The sequence below is a fragment of the Pituophis catenifer genome, unplaced genomic scaffold (genome assembly GCF_029215685.1).
Source record: "Pituophis catenifer annectens isolate HBS135680 unplaced genomic scaffold, rPitCat1.0.hap2 SCAF_4, whole genome shotgun sequence".
Classification (NCBI taxonomy): Eukaryota; Metazoa; Chordata; class Lepidosauria; order Squamata; family Colubridae; genus Pituophis; species Pituophis catenifer.
Window position 1 is genome coordinate 38,657,694 of NW_027256884.1, and position 17,014 is coordinate 38,674,707.

Sequence of the window (17,014 nt, forward strand, 5' to 3'; positions counted from 1 at the left end):
TCTGCAGTGACTCCAAATATGTGCATGTGTGCTAATTTAGGTTTCCTATTGTACATCACCTCATACGGTGTCTTATTCACAATGCTGGACCAGGTTCTATTTTGAGTGTAATTTGAATAATGTAGGGCTTCTGACCAGAATTGTTTGCCTAAACCAGCATCCTCTAATGTGCATCTAATCATGGTTTGTAGTGTGGAATTCTTTCTCTCTGCAATCCCGTTTTGAAATGCAGAAAATGGATTGGACGTGAAATGTAGCATTCCCCTATCCTTTAACCATTGGGAGAATTCTTTAGACATGAATTCACATCCCCTATCTGTCATAATTTGTTTTATTCTGATGTTATGTTGTGTTTCTATGCGTTTGTAGAATTCCTTAAATTTCTGAAATGTTTCATCCTTGTGCTTTAATGTGTAAACAAAACCATAGCGACTATAATCATCCACTATTGTTAGAAAGTAACGTTTTCTATAGGTAATTGATGGAGTTAATGGACCAACTAAGTCCATATGTACTAAGTCAAAAATATTGTTAGTTGATCTGTTAGATTTTTTTGGTCTGGGACTGGTTTTTAGTTTGGTGGATTTACATACTGAGCATTCCAAATAATTTTCACAATTTTTTATTTTGACACCTTCTGCGTGTTCAGTCATTTTTTGAACTACAGGAAAGCTTGCATGTCCTAACTTCCTATGTAAGATGTTAGCACACTCATCATGAATTGGTTTACCTATTTTTGGTTTCTTCTCATTGTGTGTATTTTTGTGATCATGAGGTATTTTACATTCATCATTGTCACTATTACTAACATTTTCATCATCTGCTTCAATACAATCTTCCATATTTGAATCAATGTTATGTAACCATCTTTCTTTTGTTATCAGATAGGGTAGACCTCCTTTTATCATCACAGTGCCTATATTTGTTTTGTCCTTCTCTAAAGTAGCTTTCCCCTTAGAGAAAACTATATTGATGTCAGAATCTCTGCTTAGTTTTATAGCACTTAGTATGTTATGAGGTATTTCTGGGATTAATAATACCCCCTCTATTTTACCTAAACCAGGCAAAGTCACATTTCCTCTGCCTAATACTTGAACCTTTTCTTGATTAGCTACCTTTATCACAAACTTATCTTCTGTAAATGAAGATAATATACTTTTGTTGTTAGTGGTGTGATTGGTTGCACCAGAATCAATAAGCCAATTATTGTTCTCATTTTGTTGTGTTTTGGTGCTTTCTTGTTTGTTTAGTCCATTTAGTGACCCAGATTTTCTCTCTTTTGAATTTTCTCTACCCCCTCTACTTTCTCTGTAATTTGGTGGGCTTCTATATTTGTGTCTATCTGTGGAAGACTGCCTATAATTGTATTTGCTCCTATATTCTGGCCTATGTCTCTCCCTTGAGACTTTGGGACAGTCTCTTCTACTGTGTTCCCTGGACCCACAATTGTGGCATCTAAAGGCTTCATTATATTTTTCTTGGAAAGCTACTTTCCTAAAAGATTTGTGTTCAGTTTGATTACTGGAACGATTTTTTCTTGAATTGTCTTCTGCTATCAATTTGTTAGATAGACTTTCTATGGTTAAATATCCTAAATTAATAGTATCTAAGTGTGACATAAAGCTATCCCATGATGGATCAAGTGAATTGATAATAACACTTTTCATTGTTTGATCTGAAATCACTTCCCCCCTCAATTGCAGCTCAGCTCTTATTTTGTTTAGAGATATCAAATGCTCACTTATAGAAACCCCTGGTTTCACTCTAGAAGAAAAGAAATCCTTAGACATTCTTGTAGTTGTAGCTACGCTATCGCTGTGAAATAGATTAAACATGCATTGAATTATTTCTGACACAGTTAGGTTTGATTTGATGCTATGATACATTGCAGGAGACACGCTAGATATTATTATGAAAAACGCTCTATGATGTAAACAATCTATTTTTAAAGTCCAAGGTCTTCTTGGAGGATTAGTTATAAAGAATAATAAATTTTCTTTCATAAAGACAACCTGAAGCTGTTGATACCACTCTTGTAAATTAATGCCATCAACTCTAAGTTTTGGGAAGTCACTGGGTAAGTTCCCCACATTATTTTGTCCATTACTTACAACCTGAGGCAGTCCGTGGTCTCGCAAGTGCAGGAAATTACAGAACGGCATGGGGATGCTCGCAACGAGTCTGCGCGGTTCTCTGGCCAGTTCAAGTCTTTCGGGGCCGTTTACGTAGCTTTGCACATGCGCGTTGCTCATTTCTTCCTTGGCGTCGTCGTGGAAGGTTCTCTCCATCTCAGCTCTCTCGTTCCGCTCCTCTTCCGATGAGTCGGTCTCTGGCTCGGTTTTAGGGGTTCTGGTGGTGGCGACAGCTCTTCTCTTTCTTTCGTGTGCGTTGGCACTTGATCCGGTCTGCGGTGTAGGACGGAATCGGCATGGCTCTCTGGGCTCAGGTGTCGTCGCCTTCGAAGTCAGGATGGGGGCGTGCAGGTCTCGAGTTGTCGGTTTGATCTCTTGCTTCTTCGTTGGTGCTTTGGAAATTTTCAATCTTGGCCCAAAAGCAGCAAAAAGCGTTTTCATTGCTGACTTTACTTGAGACTTTGTTAAATCGTCTTCACTTTCTGATTCTGGTTCTTCTGAAGAGTTTGAGTCTTCTTTTTCACTTTCGTCGTCTGATAGCGTTTTTCGCGCCAGAAATTTTGAACTGAGCGTTTTGATTGGCTCTGCTTCACTCTCTTTTGAAGTTCGTTGAAACCAAGATGGCTGCCATTCAAAATTTCGCGCGGGATCACATCTTTTCTTTTTCACAACGACTTTCTCAGTAGTTATTTCACTCACAGTTTTTTGATCTTTGGGTTTTTCTTTAACGACGTTTTTCTCTCTCGCTGCTCCGTTGTTCTTCAGCATTTCTTGGAGGTTCGCGATGAGGCTTTCATCGTTCTTTTGGCTTTTTAGTATCTTCAATATCTCTGACCTGAGTTCGTTATTTTCTATTTCGATTTCTTCCTGGTCATTATTTTCATTTATCAGTTCTTCTTCTTCAGTGGTGTATTCTTCGGATTCTCTCGAAATCGCGTTAGTGGATTCGTTGATCATTTCTTGTTCAGTTTCTGTTTCCTTGCTGTAGGCCCTGGTGTTGGGCCTATCTTTCTTAGACATTTTTAATTATTTATTGAGTCAATTAACCATCCTCTGCTACCAGCTTGTTGCAATATTTTCAGGATCAGACTCAGTAAAGATAATAAGAATTAGAGATTTAAATATATTTCTCTTTAATCATAATAGGCATTCTATATTCGCTGAATATTCAAGATAGAAGCTAGGAAAATGGTGAGGGTGGCTCCTTATATATACAAGGGGTGGAGCCAGGAATAGGAGTGGTAAATTATGAATACATTAAAATCCAAAGAATAAGTTAACCCCTGATATCCCATATATACATTATTTACACAATAGAGAATAAGGCATTTACATCTGACAAATTATTTCTACTTTTGCTCTGAAATAATCCCTCCCTTCATGTGTGTGTGCATAAATAATTATTCCAGCCTGTTCTGTACATGCAGAGTGGGATAACACAAAAATGAAAATGTATCTGCTTTTTTAAAATATTCAGAAGCTGTCCCTTGACTTTGGGTTAATGAATGAATCTGTGAACATACTATTTCTCAGTTTCTGATTTCCATCTATAAAATATCATAGTAATTGAATCTCACATAACAAATGGGGAAATAGAATCCTTGTGGATATTGAGACCTAAGGCAGGTTATAAATTTGTAAGACACAAATGCTTTTCTGTGCTTTTGTTAATAACCAAAGCTTCATTTCCAGGAAAAGGGAGTGAACATAGGCCAAGTACTTTGAAAGCTCTTCTTTGTGTTTCTTGTTAAATGAGAACTATTTTTAGTTGAAGTGAACATTCTATTATTTTATATAAATTCACATATCCAAGAACTGAATCTTAATAATGATATGAGAATTTGAAACTGAACTTTGGCAGAAATTAAGCTTGACTTTTCAGGTAAAAGTCCAGTATATGAATATTAATGTTCAAACATCACTTGTCTACTTTTTCTTTCTTTATTTTAACCCAGACGCTTATCCCAATTCAGAAGTGATCTACGTGTGGACTAACACCTCAGCAAATTCGGTGGTAGTGGCAGAAGATGGTTCTAGGCTTAACCAGTATCATCTGATGGGACAAAGTGTAGATTCTGAAAACATCAGTACCAGTACAGGTAACAAAATTGTCCTTTGAATTGCAGTATTCAGTAAGGAAAGGTCTAAGGTTCATGCTGACGGGATGGTCCTTTTTCAAAATAAGTCATATTGGTTGGTTTGCCCTGTGGTGACCCTTTCTCTTTGCCCAATATGAATCTTCCTCAATATTTTCATACATGTTTGATTGTTACTTATGCGTGGCCTGTTTCATTCATTCCTGAACACACCACGTTCATGTATCTCTTTTACCCCATTGATAAAACTATCTCAAACTGGTAAGAAAATAATAAAACAGACAATAATTTTTAAAAATCTTATCTCAGTAAAAGCAATAAACTATCAATAAAACAAAACTACAAGTTCTACCATAGCCGTTCATTCATAAATACCAGATGCAAAGGCATTTAGTTGCCCGGAATCTTTAGACAAAGTAGAATGCAAGTACATGTAAATAAAATAGATATTTTACCACTCGTAAAACTTCATCATGAAAAGTCAGTCAATTTGGCATTAGATGCAAAGAACCCATCTTACATCATCACTTAATGCAATTTCCTTTCCATTCCGTTCCATCCTCAGATTACAGCAGATTAATATAGGGAGAAGCATTTTTCCGGGCAGTCAGTTTTTATTGTTTAGGACTCTCTAGATAAGCAACAGAAGCAATACTTCACCATTCACACTTTATCAGTCATAATTGAATTGCTGAATGATCAGTATCAGGAAGGGTAGTATAGAAGAACTATTTGTGGTATTTGACTTAGGATGGCTCATTCTTCTGTACAAGTTACTGTGGGATGCTGTTCAGGTTATAATCATGTATATCTTTTACCCACCCAGTGTAAAATCAGATTGTGATTCAAATTTCAATAAAACCATGATAAAATTCACATAATATAGGTTGGACATTTTCTCTATAATAATGTTCACCATGTGACATTCCCTCATCATTATGGTCTGATTTTCAACTTATTATTGTATTGAAATAAACAAAAAAGGAGACGCTTCATGCTGATTGCATGTTTTGAGATGCACAACATTAGGGCGTGCAGTACTTTGGATGCAATTCAAAATTTGAATGAATCATGAAAATAACTCTTTAAAGCAGTTTCATCTTGTCTAGGATATATGGTTGCCCTTGAGAATTGCTGTTTGACGCTGGAGAGAAAAACCAGGATGGTTTTAAAGGGATGAGAATGGGTATATCGCCACAAGCTCCTTGCTGTGTTTTGGGAATTGGATCTGAAGTGCTGCACAGCCCTGATAGAGGTTGTCATTTAATTCGTACATGCTAAAATGATTTATGCTTGACAATGTACCCAAAGGTAGCTATAGATAGGATGGTTAATTGGAAGTAAAAAAGGTTTCATTATACTTGATCAATAGAATTATGCCTAGATGTAAGAAAAATTAATGCCATTTAGTATAAAAGTACAATGAACAATTCTCAGATACCTATTAAAGTTGCCACAATTTTATAAATGGATTGTTGGTTAAAAAGCACATTCATCAGATGCAGTATTCCTTTGGTTCTGAAAAGCTCTGCCTCTTACATTCTGCTAAAAAACATTTCTTTCTGCTGGATAAGACAGATGTAGCAGACAAACTATCCAAGCTTGAAAGAAGTACTAGGAACGGAGAGCTCCTTTGCAGTTACTTAAACTGCTATGTCTTTTGCCAGCTTATTTTCCCACAGGAGCCAAGCAAGCATCTATAGATTGATTTCTTCCTCCATCTCAACAGTATGTTCAATAAAAACTTTGGAGCAAAGGAAAAGGGAAATGTGGCAGTTATGGCCTTGCTTCATAGTATGTCTAGATACCATGTGTGGGGAAAGGGATGCTAGGATTCACATTTCTGTACCTGGAAGAAAATATGCTGAATATTGCAGCACTATAGGCCTAAAGAGCTTTCATGCCAGCCCAGCCATCCACATGAGGATTTCAAGGCAATGGTTTCTTGTTGTCTCTGGAGAAGCGTGCATGAAAAAGAACAGGTGTTAAAGAGGTGTAGGACCTGATTTATGCTCCCCTTTCTTCTGAGAATGAAGTAGAAATTGAGGATCCTGGTAATTAGAGACAAAAGAACCTGCCCGAGAGCATGGAATCAGGTGGCTCCATGCTGCGTTTTCCTCTGTAGGTTTTGAAGGAATGCCAATAAATTGATGGAGCAACCCAAGAAAACACTGGACTTATTTGCTATTCGTGGCCCAGGCTCCCATAGCAAGCCAGCAGGGTTCCCTGCTAATTTGAAACTTAGGGAGAAAAGGGGTCAGCTGCCTGTTACTCTGTAGGGAGAATAGATATTTAAGTGATTTGTAATAGACCCAGAGGCATGCATGTACACACACACACACATACACATCCCCTAGAGTCTGAAAAGATTAAAGAATGGCAGTGCTTAAAGTCTTGCCTGCTCAATCAGTAAATGAACAAACTGTTCCCAAAATGACAGCCTCCTGAGAACTCAGCCAGTTTTTTCAGAAAGTCCACACAATCTCCAAAGTGCAAAAATAAAGAGAAAGGAGCAGCATTGTGAGAGACAGTGCAAACATCATAGTGACCTTAACACAATCAGATTAAGGAGCACAATATCTCCCTTCCACTGTATTTCACAGAGCACTCTAAAATCGAGAAAGCTATAGCACTCATTTTCTTTTAGAAATGGTAATGAGAAGGAGAGAAAGACACAATTCTAGATCACTCGAAGACCACAAGATCTCACCGGGGGGGGGGGGGAGGAAACATTGACCAGTAAAATAAGTTCATCGTAAAAAATTTCTTACCAGTTCACCATTATAGCAGCATTATTCTCTGCAATGAATGGCAGCTCTCCTTTCACTTTCACTGTCACCAAGAAAAAAGTCCAGAAGGTTTCCTGAAGCATCTCCTAGATCTGTGTGGAGAAGCTTTCTAAGAGCAAGATGTCCACAGGGAATGTGCCAGGCTGCCAGGCACTCATCCAGTTCTTAGCAGTGCTTACCAAGGCTTCTGGCTCACGCTACACTAAGGACCAAAAGAGATTCTGAGGACAATCCACAATCAGAGCTTTATCCAGGAATTAACCTTTCACAGAAATTTCCTTAAGAATGGCAGATGCTGAACATCAAATATATATATTTTTATAGCTTGCTTTCTCCCCCTCCCCTCCTATTTTGCTTTGCAATTGTCCCAGGTTACCTCTGATCAGGTTGAGCTCTCAATACAGCATGGGTCAGAAATAGTAGGACACAGATTGTAACCGAGGATTAACAAAATACAGAAATCCGATTTCACACAGGGAAAGCATTAGTCAACTAAGGATTTTCTGGTCTTTAGCAAGCTTTTGGGATGCCTGTAATCAGGATTTCTAAGATGTTATTTCCTTTTCTGAAGCTGAGAATATAAAAATAACACATACAGTTTATGTGTTATTTTTATTACAATTTCTTAGTTAGACAAAACCATATAAGTGTGTGTATGTGTATGTGTGTGTTATATATTAAAATTGAATCAAATCAATTTTATTGTAGTCACAGACATGTACAAAATCCTAAAAAGGAAAAAGAGAAAAGACAAGGATAAATTTCTCATTTTATTTTCACTTCGCTTCCCACATTCAATTCCTACATCTTCATCTTGGTCCAACTAAAGAGAACCATCTCTGGATGCAGGCTTCCCCTTGCTTGAGGTTATGAATTAAAGACAAATCAGTTGCACCATGAAGCTTTTAATGCAGTATACTTGTAGTATAAAATATGAGGCTCATAAGTTTTTAGATTTAGTTGCTTTGTATCACAGTAGTATTGATACAAAAACAGGAAAATCCACAATATACTACTTAACTTTTCTTAACATCTTCCTGTAAGTGACTTTCCATAAACTACACTTTTTAAAACCATTTTTAAAATTTGCATTAAGCATGTTTTTGTATGGTTTTTCCCCCATTTTTAATATATGTCTTTATTAAATATATATATTTCTTTGTGATTTTTTTAAGGTGCCAATCCCTGCTAAGGCACATGTTCTGTGAGATACTTTTTAAAATCTTACTAAAATTTGAATGTGTGTTTGTCATCAGTTTTTTTCTTTTTTACATTTTTTACATTTTTACATTTTTATATAGATATAGTTCTTTTCACCCAAACATTTCAGTTTTGTTAAATAGGCAGCTTTTATCCATCTGTTCTTAAAATTCAGGTTTCTAATGCTGTTGTGGAGATATTACACAGTTTTCCATCATAATATCCAAAATTCATTATTTGTGTCATATTGTTCATATCAGGTCCCACTTACACCCAGTCATGGTTGGTCATATGTGAAGGACAATGGTCTTGAATTCTCTTTCCATGTGTTTGTTTATTGAAGCTCAATCTGGAGCCTCTTAACATGGGAAGAAAGAGTGCCACTTTGAGTTTAAATAATCTTTGTGTGTTTGGGAATATGATGTCCATTCTATACAGTAAATTGTAGGGCTGTGCAAGTGCTTTTAAAGAAATGCTTCACAAAACACAAAGCACTATAAAGATCATTACAGCAACTGCCTCTTTGCTCCAAACTTGCATGTTGCTGCTTCCAGCTGTCTCTACATGCAAACCAAAGGGGCTGCTTTAATAATTTAATCCTTTTAATATAGGGTTCATTTGAGCAGACGTGAAAATTTGCTTTCTCTCATCCTCAAGGCAGGTTGAAAGTATGTTAGTATGTAAAGTGTGGTCTTCATAGCATTGCTCTTACCATGTTAAGTATAAGCTGCCATCATCTAATGAAGTAGGTACTGATGCTGCTTTCGGGGCTGTGAGAGTGCTTTTGTACCTCAGTTCAGGAGTGAAATGCTCCCGGTTTGGACCGGTAGCGATGGCAGCGGGTGGTTCGGAGAACCAATAGCAAAAATCCCTGCCCCCCCCCCCCACCATGCCCAGCTCAGCCGCAGGATCATCAGAGGCTTTTTTTTTAACTTTTAAAAGTATTTTTTCTACAACCTCTTCTGATGAAAAAATGCTTTTAAAAGTAAAAAAAAAAGTCTCTGATGATCGCGCAGCTAAGCTGGGATTGTCAGAGGCTTTTCAAAGCATTTTTTTCTGCAACCTCTTGGCTGAAGAGGTGATTTTAAAAATGCTTTGAAAAGTCTCTGACGATCCCAGCTGAGTTGCCTGATCATCAGAGGTTTTTCAAAGCATTAGAAAAAATGCTTTGAAAAATTAAAAAAAAAAGTTGGCCACGTCCACCCAGTCACATTACCCCACCACCACCAAGCCACGCCCACAGAACCGGTAGTAACAAATTTTACATTTCACCCCTGCCTCAGTTGTACAAAAACAGACTATGTAGAAAAACAGACTTGGTGTCAATCAATCATCAACATGCAACATGTTGAATGACTGCAACCAACTCTCATACTACAACCACTATGACCCTGCTCACCCTTCCTTTCCATTATGTCAGCTCTTTGTGATGCAATAATGCAGACAGGATGCAAAACCATAAGTGACTAATACATTTATTATAAGGTTACAGTAACCGAATCTGAGAATCCAGATTGTTGAGGGCAATTTGCTGACTTTGTAAACCGCTTAGAGAGGGTTGTAAAGCACTGCGAAGCAGTATATAAGACTAAGTGCTATTGCTATTGCTAGCTTGAAAGCACTCCCCTTCTCTCCTACTTTTACTCTCCAGCCCCTGAAATACTTTGTCCACTTCTTCCCTCCTTTGGGTTGGTCTTTTTTATCATCAAGGAAAGAAGCAACCTAGAACTAAGGAGAAATTTCCTGACAGTTTGAACAATTAATCAGTGGAACAACTTGCCTCCAGAAGTTGTGAATGCTCCAACACTGGAAATTTTTAAGAAGATTTTGGATAACCATTTGTCTGAAGTGGTGTAGGGTTTCCTGCCTAAACAGGGGGTTGGACTAGAAGATCTCCAAAGTCCCTTCCAACTCTGTTATTCTGTTATCAGACCATTGTTTAGGCAGCAGTTCTTCATCCAGTCTCCCAAGGTTATTCTCCCAGCCTATTATACCATGGGTAGTTTTGATGGATACAACTAAGGCAAGGAAACCTTACCGAAAGGCCGAAACCAAATCTGAAGCCCATTGTCTTATTTTTACAGCATTTATACAGTGAATACATGGAGAGACACAATAGTTTTTTGGGGAAAATACTTATCAAGTTCCACTTTCTCCAGCAGCCAAAGCAATAGCAGCCATGGAGGAACATAATCTCACAGCTGGCTGGGAAGCGGTGGTTGAAGCCCAAGAGATTGCTGATCCACCAAAGATTTCTCTTGTGTGCAAAATAATATTTACACAAGAGATTTTTTTTTTCATTTTCTTCCTCCTGCATTGCATGGCATTCTTTTAAAATATTTGCCCAGTTTTAATAAATCATTGCCTGTCCTTGCCTCTGTTGGATGTAGATTTAAAAAAATGGGATTAATCTGGTCTTCCAGAACTTGCACAAGAGAACAAGTTTCTAAATAGCACCGGTTCCTTTAGCACTGGTTCACAACAGCCGCCTGCATTCCATGCGGCTATACAATTATAAGAGAAAGAGCCTTTCCCTGGAATCGTCATGTTTCTTGAAATGATTTCTTGGGGCAGTACCTCCTATGGGGAGTCTCAACATGTAGTGTCACTAACACAATGAACTTCTGCCCCATGCAGAGAGACCCTAGCAGTGTTGATTGGCTTGCTGCTAGGAATGTGCTAGACTCTCCATGAGCTGTGTTGTCTTCCATCATAAAGAATCCGTATGGCATCTTCTTTTAATGAAGAAGCTCTTTCGTGAAAGCCTTTCCCGCAGCCTCAGCAGTGGACTGTAACATGCAGGCTGGCAAAGGTTACAGAAGTCAGTGTTCATGTTGACAAATGTGCAAGTAGCAAGTCAGAGCCTCTGCTCTGGATTATTTATGAAGCTTGGATACAAGGTCTGTGATCTCAAGGCTTAGCAATAAGATCAGGTATGGAGGTTTACCTTTTGGGAGAAGAAAAACGGATCTTGTGAATCAATCTCCAGTCCCCAGCCATTTGCTAGCATGCAGCTTAGTGACTGATGATTAGCATCCTCAAATCAACATTCTGTTTGGGTATTCTAGGACTGCTGAAGTGGCTTGTGGAATAGCTACTTAAATGAAAGAGTTCATAATTCTGTTTTTTTTCTTGCTAAGATACATCTTTATTTTTTTCTACCTAGGGGAATACACGATAATGAGGGCGCATTTTCATCTGAAAAGGAAGATTGGTTATTTTGTCATCCAGACTTACCTTCCCTGCATTATGACAGTAATCTTATCACAAGTATCATTTTGGTTAAACAGAGAATCTGTCCCTGCTCGAACAGTCTTTGGTAAGTACTCTCCTTCATCCTTAAAAGATCCTTTATTCTGGGATTTCCAAACGTAATTTCCTTTGCAACAGAATGCAGGGGGAATCTCTCAAGAAAGAGGCAATGCTTAATTCTTCCTGTCAGTAAATTCCCCCTGCACCTATACCCAATCCAAGCACTTTATCACTTCTTTCTTCTTCTCCCTCCAAGGAAGATACAAAAGGAAAAGTAACTCTAGGTAGTGTGAATCAATTCATGTCCAGTACTTTACCTGCTTTTCTTTTTCTCCATAGAAAAATTGAAGCCTAGAACAACGTAGGTGTTGCAGAATAGAATAGAATTGAGTATTACTACAGAGCCAGTAGAAGGATAATGTATATCAATTAGTTTGTGGTCCGATGATGGTTACTTGAGAAACCTAGCTACCAGTAAGACCAAATTCCAGGTATACAATTCAACAATCAGAACTGTCAGCAGACGGCAGATAAGAAACACAACCAGATGAGCTAATTCTACTTTATTGTAAGGCTACCTTAACAGAATTTTATAAGTCTGAAAGTAGAATTCCTCTCCCATTTCCTTACACCCGAGAGATTAGGGAGGGTCTCTTCTGAGTCTTCCCCCCCCCATTATCCAGCTGAAGTCTATGCTGTCTCTTATCTGACTGTTCCCTATGTGTGTCTCTGGGCCCACTCTCCCAAGGTCATTCCCACATATCATTACGGAAGTAATAAGGCAACATTCAGTTATGCAAGGTAACCTTCTCTCCTTCTCTGTAGTCTCTTTTGTCCAATTAACTGTCTACAGATCACCTGGGTCAGTCTTTTCCAAGTAAGTGCCAGTTGTATTGGAGCACATAGCAGAATTTCCAGCTTCTTTTTCCCATGTGATGGCATCTATTAATTAATTTATTGAATTTATATTGCCGCCTATTCACCCATGGCGACTCGAGGCGGCTTACAGAATAAAAGACCACATTTAAAACAATAAAAACCAACAAAAAGAATCAAATAAATTAATATAGTACAATATAACAAAATCACTTCCCACCCCACCCCAACGACAGCAGATCACACAAGCCATTTAATGGGCTCCATCCCACTCTGGATTCCCCAGGTCCACTGGCAGAAGAAGGTCTTCAGCGTCTTCTGGAAAATATTAGAGTGGGGGCCATTCTAATCTTTGGGGGAATGATGTTCCAGAGAGAGGGAACCACCATGGAGAAGGCCCTTCTTCTGGGTCCCACCAGGTGTATCTCTGTCAGGGATGGGACCCATAACATTCCCTGACTCCTTGCTCTGATGGGTCAGGTAGATGTGACCAGCAAGAGACGGTCCCTCAGATAACCTGGTTCCAAGCCATGAAGGGCTTTAAAGGTGACAACCAGCATCTTGAATTGCACCTGGAAGCAAATCGGCAACCAATGCAGCTCCCGCAGGAGGGGTGATACATGTGCACACCAGGGTCTGCACAAAACCATGTGGGCCACTGCATTTTGCACCAACTGGAGTTTCCGGATGCTCTTCAAAGGCGTGTTGCAATAGTCAAATGGGAAGTGACTAGGGCATGAGTGACTGTGAGTAGGGACTGTTTAGATGCAGTACAATGCCCCTGCTAGGATACTTTAAGCAAGCCTGGGATAGGTTAGTATGTAATAGCAAGCATTCTGTCTACCCTACAGGATACAACAGATTAAGAAACAGACAGTGTGCACACCTAAAGTTATTTTTATTACAGTATAGTAATAGTACAGTAACAGAATCTTGCAAGTCTGAGTATGCTTCTCTCCTCCTTTGCTTTATCTTCATGTTTATTAGAGACAGGTCTGTCTGAGGGGGTTTCTCAACTTAGTTTCTTGGAATTGACTTTGTTTGTTGTCTTGATAGTGGATCTTTCCACTGTCCTTCAAGGTAGACCCCCTATGTGATCTACAAATTCACTTTGAAAGTGACCCATCTGAAAAAAAATTACATATTACACATTTTAGGTAACAGTGAGGCATGGTGGTTTAGTGGCTTAATGACACTGGAGATGGTCTTTACTCTAGTGGTTCAAGTCCTAGCACTCGTGGTGGGGTGAGCTCCCATTACTCACCCCAGCTTCTGCCCACCTAGCAATTTGAAAGAATGTTCTATGTGAGTAGATAAATAGGCTACCACTTCAGTGGGAAGGCAAGCCGGCGCTTCATGCAGACCGTTAGAATCCCACCGGCTCTGGATCTTCCCAGTTGTGATGCCTGTTTGTGGCTTCAGTGGAGGGAGAAGGTCCTGGATAACAATGCAGGAAAGCTTCTTTCTTTCTTTCTTGTGCAGAGTGTGGTGCACTTTGGAAAGCACGTGAACCAAACAGGGCTAGTTATTAGTTAGGCAGCCAAACTAGTACTCTGTATTACCATTATAGTCTCCTGACTGATTTAACATCGCTAAATAAATAATAAATAAATAAATTTTAGGTAACATATCTTTCTCTCTCTCTCTCTCTCTCTCTCTCTCTCTCTCTCTCTCTCTCTCTCTCTTTTAAAGGTGTGACTACAGTTCTTACAATGACGACCTTAAGCATCAGTGCCCGAAACTCTCTACCCAAAGTGGCTTATGCTACTGCGATGGATTGGTTTATCGCTGTATGCTATGCCTTTGTCTTTTCTGCCCTGATTGAATTTGCCACGGTCAACTATTTTACCAAAAGAAGCTGGGCCTGGGATGGCAAAAAAGCTTTGGAGGCTGCAAAAAAGAAGGTGGCTATTACAACTCCTTGAAGAAGTAAATTAATAAATATCGGGGGGGGGGATGTCACAACTATTCTAGACTTCCTATTGGATTTTTTTTTTCTCCATAACCTGTTTGGATATTTACATTCTTCTACTGCCCGTTTCTCGATTATGAGTTGTCCTCATATCTGCTACACTTAATGCTTCCATAATTCTTTGGCCACTAGTGACATGTATATTTACATATATAGCATAAACCATGAGAAGTAAAGAGTCAAAACAAAACAGGCCATACAGAAGCAAGAAAAATCCATAAAGGATTTTATGGTAGGCACAAACAATACTGGGGAAAGAAAGAGCAGGAGGACAAAAGAAAGGGAAAAGTGAAGTTAGGAGAATAATATAAATAAAAGCATTCATATGTTCTTAGACTTTGTTTCATATGAAGTTGAGGACTAAGAGACTTAATCCAAATGTTTAATAAAAGCAATGGAAGCTGAAGTAGCATAACAGATGCTCTGAAAAAAGGTTCCACGTTTAATGGATGATAAGAAAGAACTTATCATAAGAAAGAGATTGTAGGGACTCTGTATAAAATGCATTTTTAATGACTCAAGCATCTCTTTTTTTAAAAAAAAAAATTACAGTTTTCCAATGTTGTTGATGTTGTTGTGTGTGTGTGTTTTCAGAAAAAAGAACGTGAATTAATGGCAAATAAAGCCATCAACAGCTATGCTGCTGGAAAGATGACGCCCACATTAAACATACCAAAGGACTCCACCCCTTCAGTCATCTCCAACTCTGTTTCTTCTCCAGCCATACCCATTGAGAAACCAGCTGAAAACAAAAAGACGTATAACAGCATCAGTAAGATTGACAAAATGTCCCGAATAGTTTTCCCCGTCTTGTTTGGAACATTCAATTTAGTTTATTGGGCCACATATTTGAACAGGGAACCTGTTATTAAAGGTGCTGCTTCTCCAAAATAAATGGACGGACTTCCAAATCAAGTGTTAGCCATACTTGCAAAAACAAATGCTACCAAGGAGAATTTGAGGTTCCAAAAGATTTTTGACCTTTGGGCAATATTCTTCAGGAAGTTTTTGCATGTTTAACAATATGTACAAAATTATTCTTGCCTTGATTATTTCTACATGTAACCTCAGATGTTTGTGACAATTACATAAATGGCAGCAGACACTAATCTTTTTAGGACAACAGAAGACTTGGAACATGGTTTCTATGCTGCTGGGTATCCTGCATTGATAGTTTACAAATGAAATAGGGTATATTTTTTAAACTGTTTGGGCATATAGCATATCTGCCATTTTTTTATATTTCGAATGTACATTCATGCAGATAGTGGGACTGTGAACTTTGCAATCTGCAGAGGTATTCTTACAAGCTGTTTCAGAGTTTGTCCATGCTGGAATACTCTAGCTCATAGTCATGCTGAATACACATGAAGTGGATTAATAGCACCTCTTAAGAGCACATGCCCACAAGCAACTTTAGGCAGACCACTGAAGTCTACACTCCTTCCCTGATAACTTCGATGTGTGGAACAAACATTACTGCTCTGAATACAGCATTTTTTTATGAAGGCCATCTACACTTTGAAATACAAATCTCTGAAAACTGGACTAATTTTCCAACCTATTATCTGTCCTCAGCTTTGATACGTGGTAGCAGTGCTCGGTGTGTAAAACTGTCTAACACTTAATACTGATGAGAACTGCTAAATATTACTGGTGCCCGTGACATACATATCATAGGGGACCTTGAACCCTGTGATGACTGCCATGGGTAAGACTTTTCTAGATAATGTCAAAGAATGCATAATATTCAGCAGTGTACAGGGACTGGCCCTTCTTTTCTTTGCATTGTAAAACTTGTGCAGTTTTGTTGAACCAGGTGTAGCGCTTTGTATCGGTATATCAGCCACATTCTCTTGATTCTGGTCCATGACTTGGCATTTGAACTGAGTTACTTTCTGCAAATCAAATGGTCCCTCCTTAGTGGCTTCATAGTCCCAAAAGGCTCAGGTAGCTCCAGAACCTAGGACTTCGAAACACTAAATGCACTGTTGTGCCTGAAATGCAAGGTAAAGACACTGCAAGCTACTCTCCCATCTGCCCACCTGGACCAGTTAGTTCAAGCAGACTCCTTCACTTCTATGATAAGGCCAGTCCTGGCAATAACACTGTGGTTGCCTTCTCCAGACACCACTCTCGATTCACCCATTTTCACAATTCTTTCTTTGCCATTCTGAGAATCTTAACAACTGCCCCATGGCTACCCATTCTAGGCCATCTCAGGTTTTACAAAAAGCCACAATAGTGACCATAACAGAGGTTAGTCATGTGTAATTTAGCAGATTTAGCCACTTCATTTGACTATGAAATGCTTGCAATGAAATGGTATTATTTCCAATATATTTATGATATTATTTATTTGGCCTACCTACAAATTGCTTCTCTTTTTTCTGTTAATAGTCATATTATAGCACCCTTCCAAAAGTGCAACATGCCACTGTCGGTATGAAAAATTAATATAAAACTGTTAATCAGTCCAATGATGATAAAAGGTTACTCCAATGATATTGCTTGCATTGTAGCAGGCCACAAGAAGAGCAACTGCAGAACCCCCGTTGACTACCTAGAACTTTGGGTATGGCTAGTCTAGAGAAAAGAAGGATTGAAAGAATACTGTATTTGAGGGACTGCCATATTCCAGTATTTGAGGAGCTGCCACAAAGAAGAGGGGGTCAACTTACTTTCCAAAGCACCAGA

General features: G+C 38.7%; 1 protein-coding gene across 1 annotated transcript in view; it reads left to right on the forward strand.

Annotated features, from left to right (window-relative positions):
• The window catches only part of GABRA5 (gamma-aminobutyric acid type A receptor subunit alpha5), an 80,603-nt gene extending 65,392 nt beyond the window's left edge, over positions 1-15,211 (forward strand). The window contains exons 6-9 of the mRNA XM_070942656.1: positions 4,088-4,231; positions 11,384-11,536; positions 14,038-14,249; positions 14,912-15,211. Coding sequence (XP_070798757.1) covers positions 4,088-4,231; positions 11,384-11,536; positions 14,038-14,249; positions 14,912-15,211 — 809 coding nt within the window. The remainder of the gene's footprint in view (positions 1-4,087; positions 4,232-11,383; positions 11,537-14,037; positions 14,250-14,911) is intronic.
• The last annotated feature ends 1,803 nt before the right edge of the window (positions 15,212-17,014 follow it).